The 5,883-nt window shown below is 44.1% G+C and overlaps 1 protein-coding gene across 1 annotated transcript; it reads right to left on the bottom strand.

The window, feature by feature from the left end:
- Positions 1-479: 479 nt before the first annotated feature.
- On the bottom strand, positions 480-1,226 carry LOC133927617 (nuclear transcription factor Y subunit B-9-like). Its single transcript, XM_062374070.1, has one exon. The coding sequence runs from the start codon at positions 1,224-1,226 to the stop codon at positions 480-482; it is 747 nt and encodes a 248-aa protein (XP_062230054.1).
- Between the last annotated feature and the right edge of the window lie 4,657 nt (positions 1,227-5,883).

Here is a 5,883-nt window from a genome sequence, read left to right as displayed (position 1 = left end):
CCACCGATCGTCACGCTCGGCCGTTTCCTCTCCAGCGCAGCGTGCCGTCACCAGTCAGACCTCGGTGCACGCACATATATAGCTCCAAACTCATTCAAGATCAAGGCCACTTTCCCAACCGACACACGCAAAGAGAACGAGCGAGAGACGCGAGTCTTCCAGGCTTCCAGCTATCCTGCAACCGGAGCATGCATGCATGCATGCATTCATCCACTTGACGGGTCCTGATGAAACGCACGTAATTAATACTAGCTAGTAGCAATTCATGGCGAGTATGCAACACGGTAATCATGGAGTACACTGCTCAAGTTTCTTGCTGGATGGAATGATGATGGATTAGTGAAGCTTAATTATAAGCTGGCAAAATTAACAGCAAGGAAGGAAAGAAGAACAACAGATTAAGTTCATGCCGGTCCCAACGACGGCGACGACGTCCAGCTAGAGCGGCGCTGCTGCTTATTAGAATTTTGACACGGGAACTAGTTTGGGTACTGCGGGTGCTGGCCAATGCCCGTCGCTGGTGGCTCCTCGTTCGATGAGCTTGCCTCGTCGGCGCAGCCTCCTCCGTTGCTTCCACCGTCTTCGAACAGCGCGAATCCTCCGTAGTAGGCAGCCATGGAGCGCTCGCCACCGAGCATCTGGTACTGGCCGCCGAAGCGAGGCACCGAGCTGACGCCTCGAATCAGGGGAACGGGCCGAACGGCGTATGCTTGCGCTGCAGCGGGGTACGGGTGCATGGCAGGGTGCATCTGCACGCCGTGGAGCGCGGCCACAGACGGCGCACGGGGTGCCCTCGGCCGTGCGCGGTCACCGCGGCCTGAGCCCCCGTACTCGCGCATGCGCTGGAGGTAGGCGTCGAGGGGCGAGACGTAGTCGTCGAAGCCGAGGCGGTCCATGGCCCACACGATGTCCTCGGCGGTGACGGTCTTGCGGTGCTCGGTGTGGCACCGTTCGTTGGCCTCGCCGGTGACAAAGCTGATGAACTCGGACACACACTCCAGTATCACCTCCTTGGCGTCGTCCGAGATCTTGGCGTGAGGAGGGAGCACGCAGCGCATGATGCGAACCACGTTCGCGATCGGCATCAGGCGGTCCTGCTCCCGGATCACCAGCTCCGTGTTGGACACCGGAGGTTCAGTCATCACTGCTGCTTCGGGAACAGCGGTCTCTGTTGCCAAGGTGCAAGCAGGAGCATTGGGTTGAGGACTTTGGGGATGCATGGCCATCGATGCGGTGCTGTAGTTGCTCTGTGCTGGTGTGATGGGGTTGTTAAATAGGAAGCTTGCCATCAATGGGATGTTGTCTTAGCAGTTAATCCAGATGTATCCTTACTCCTTAGCAATTAATTCAGATGTATCCTTTGTGTAATACTAGTCATGGCAAATGCTAGTTTAGGGATAATGTGGTTTTGTAGGAAGGCTAAGCATCTTAATTAGGGCATCTATAATGATATCATCTTATAGACCACCTCATGCATTGCTATGTAGTTTTGAGATAACTTAGCGACAACCCCTACAATAGATTGTATTTTTAGTTGTCTCTTTAGAACTCCACATGTCCTTAATTTGTGCATGGATCAAATGAATGTTGTAGGCTGTAAGACAACGACAACTTGTACAACTGTGAGAGAGTATAGTCTTGTAATTCTAAATTTTAGCTTATGATATCCTATTTGATTATCCAAAAATAAAAAATAGTAAGCATAAAGTAAATATGACATTAATAGATGAATAAATATAAAAAATTTCTGAGTATTAGTACACATTACAATAAAAACTAATTATACATTAAGTGACAAAAATCAAGAAGATAACTACCTGCTCGTGCAGTTCATCTTGTCATCATAAACAGTGCAGTGCAAGTGTACAACATTGTCATCAAGTGCATCTTGCCAAAGTGAAAAATAAATTGCAAGCTGGTATTTTACAGTGAATGTGACAAAAAAAAGGCTACATAAGAAAGAGATGTGAACATTTAAAGGACACTGTAATTTACAAACTCAACGGGATACACTATTTTCTGATCAAATCATTGCCTATGTCTCACTACTTTAAAAAAAACCCTTTCACTGCCGACCCATAAAAAAATTTCACTGTTGATTTTAGAGTCAGCAGTAAGCAACAGACAGTGATAGTCCTATCACTGCTGGCTGAAGCCTTCAGTGATAGTCGGCAGTGATAGTCAGACGCCGAATCGATATTTTTAGGGTCGGAAACTTAAAAAGAAAAATTGTACCCGAGGAACCCCACGCCCGCGCAAGTCATAAGTCACGCGATTGTTTGTACGAAACACACGCGTGTGCGGTTCGTGACACTCGAACTCGGAACCTCTCAGCTCGCGATACGTCTTTACCATCTCATCACAGAAGTACTAGTGATACTATTAGTATATACAATTCTTTTGATATCTTCTGTCCGAAATTTCAAATGATTATTTGGATATCTAAATAATATCATATGAAAAAAAATTCAACTGCAAAGTTGTAGATCTTGTCGAGGGCTACAGTTTCGATATAAAGGTTGCCCCATCCGATATCGTATGAAAAAGTTATGAATTTTTTAAAATAAGCTATCATCCATTGGTGGCTAGAGCCGGCAGTGATAATCAAGGTTTCACTGCCGGTTCGTGGCTAGAGTCGATAGTGATTATCAAGTTTCACCTCTAGTTCTATTGGAATGGCCTTTTAGTGTCAATCCTTAATACGAACTGGCAGTGATATTTCATCATTGCCGGCTAGTAAGAAATCGGTAGTGATGGATCAACATATAAGTCTATTTTTATTGTAGTATCAGTAAATGTTGAAATAGTACCCTAACCGATGTTAAAATTTGCTTGACTACAAACTTATTCCCAACTAATGAAACAATAGCATCAAGAAAATCATGATGAAATTGCGCAAGGAACATACAGCGCAGTTGTTAAACATTGAACTAGATAGGCCAAAGATTTCATATGGAACCTCACTTCAAGTCAATGTGCCAGCTTGAGTCCTCTAATATGGCATGGTAAACGTAAAAAGAAATTCTGTCCTCCAAGAAAGTACGCATTGAATAAAACCTGAAAACTTTAGCAGTGGCAACTACGAAAGAGTTGAGCGAGTTTCATAATTCTGTAGAAAACAAGAACTTCAGCAACCTGCAATTTTTTTTCAGACTAACATTGACTAGAAGAATCATTTTTTTGAATCTAAAAATGAAGCAGGAAATAAACACCTACTCACGACGCATTTCAAACAGATTATACTGAGAACCGCCCAATTAATTCAGCTTATGCAAAGGTGAGAGGTTTTCTATGTAGATGATGAATCTTGTATTACAACACTTAGGTATCTTGAGGAACTTTTCCATTATTAGCACCATTTTGACCCACCTCCTCCCTTTTTGCTTATAATTGGCCCGTTATCTGTAATTCCCGGCAAGCATCGCATAGCTAGGAGAGGGAGGCCGGGATGGGGATTTCATATCGAGCCAGTGTACAGCTATGAAAGGCAGGATTACAGGACCTAATCAGGTGACTAAGCTAGGCAAGAGTACAGCATGCATGGCAAGCAATAATCCTGAATGAATAGGGCTAAACTAGGCAGGTGTACAGGCATGCATGGCAAGAAGAAATACGTAATAAAAGCTGTACAAATCTCTCTAATACCTGCCCGCAATCATAGCGGGAGGTTCCCGGACACCGAGACTGGACCGAAACTCCTGAAAGAGCTACGTCGGCAGGCCTTTAGTCATGATATCCGCGAACTGGTGGGAGGAGGGCACATGGAGAACTCGGTCCTCGCCAAGAGACACCTTGTCGCGGACAAAATGTGTAGGAACAAGAATGGCGACTAGAGGGGGGTGAACAGACGCCTCAATAAATTTCTTTCGAAATAGATGGTTTTTTCCTATTTCTCACCCAACGCATCTCAAAATGCTCAAGTGGAAGCAAAAGAATTAGAGAGAAAAAGCAAGAAGACTACTTTCATAGCAACATGACTCCATAGATGGAATATGAACCATAGATTCCATTCAAGACCATTCCATATGTCTTTGTGCATAAAAACTCACAACTTCCGAAGAAACTAGATAGGATGGAGACCGGACAAGGTTATCATTCAAAATGATAGTCTAGTGGCATGGGGACTCAAGACACGCTCAGATACATAAGTATGTGAGTGTTTAAGCCACTAGCATCAAGAAAAATAACCATGCAAAGGTGAAAAACTGCAGTTTAAAGAAAAGATCTCCGGGCAAAGAACCTCTCCAAGTTAATGATCTAGAAGCAAGGGTACTCAAGACCCATGAGCATACACTCGTATGTGAGATTTTATGCCTCTAGCAACAAGAAGAATGATCTCACAAGGTGCTGAAATTTCAGCCCAAAAACGAAAACGAAAATCAAAACCGAAAACCGAAAAACTTGCAAACTTGCAAGGAAACCAATAGTGGGAAACTACAAGGAAGGGAATTCAAGCATATGCAAAAGCATAAACTTAATTACTCAAAGAGGTCAGCCCTATTTTAAGCGGATTACAAAGATTTATCTCTCAAAACTCTCACCTATTGCATAGACTTAGCACTCATCCTTCTCTTCTCTAAAATCCTAGCTCTAAGGCTCACAAATGGGTGGCACAAAGGGGCTCAAATGACTGATTCAAAGCTCTCTCTAACCATACCCCTCCATTTATAGGCCTAGGAAACTTGGCCCTTAAGTTTCCTAACTTTTACCTAAAATACCCCTCTTTTGTAGTGCACTCATATCTACCACCGAGGGTATTTTGGTCTATTTTCTTCTCCATTCATCGGACGGCCGCGGTGCCTTCACGACTTAGCTTCGCCTCGACACAAGCTTCGTGATGGTGCCACATACTCCTCCAATCCTCCCACGGTTTTGAGGCCAAACCGCGAAACCGCCTGCACGCTTCTCAAAGCGTGACTCACCGCCTTGCTTACACCTTAAGCAAGCGCTTCGATGTCGACGCGTGTACTCCGTCATGCGATCCTGACTGCCGGCAAGTTTCTCCTGCTCCTGATCCCTCAGGTCGCCTTGTCATTTGCACTAGCATCCCCTTCGCTTGACTTTGTCAACACGCCGTCTCCATCCGCCTTCAATGCTTTGCTTGACCTCCACGTGTTCAGCTAGGATCACCCTTGACTCTGCGCAACCTCCTTGATTGTCTGGCACCAAGCACTCCGCTTGGCCCCGATCATCTCGCCGTCGACCGTCAAGTTGCATCCATCACCTGCACACCATGAGACAAGCAAACACATATCTCCAACTCAAATTCCAATTAGTCCATAATCAATATGCTCAAATGAAATCTCAAATCAATTCAAATCATATCAAAGCTCATGCAAAACCGAAGATCATCAAACCAAATAAATGATAATGTCAATCACTCATCACAAGAAAACCAAGGTACATTTCAACTTGGTTTCTCTATCTCCCCCTTGATGAGTGCATTGACAACCCTGAAAGTACAAATATTTTGGTTTGAAGAATTAAAACAAGATAAGCTAATCCAAGTGACCAAAAACTCGAGAAAGAGAAAAATATGTCACTTGGCATAAGAAAGGTTGCAGAAGCCCTAAGAGAAGTAAAGACGAGCCAAAAACCTCAAAAGAGCAAGAAAAGCTCAAAGACTCAAAACACATCCCTTGTTGAAAATTTGAGCATAATATTTTTAGGCATATTTTCTCCCCCTTTGGCAATGCAAACATCAAGGATAATATACTATGCAAAAGATGTGCAAATGAAATGCAAGCCTACAAAGCTTCACATATAGATCACAAAGCACTTGCAAGAACTAGAGATGACAAAGCACTATGAGAAGTAAACAATATAACTCAAAGGCGCACAAAGTCTCGAAGTGAGTTCATGTCACAAGCACCAGGAGTGAAG

Source organism: Phragmites australis, chromosome 8, assembly GCF_958298935.1.
Source record: "Phragmites australis chromosome 8, lpPhrAust1.1, whole genome shotgun sequence".
In the NCBI taxonomy this organism is placed as follows: Eukaryota; Viridiplantae; Streptophyta; class Magnoliopsida; order Poales; family Poaceae; genus Phragmites; species Phragmites australis.
This window is presented reverse-complemented; position numbering and strand designations above follow the sequence as displayed.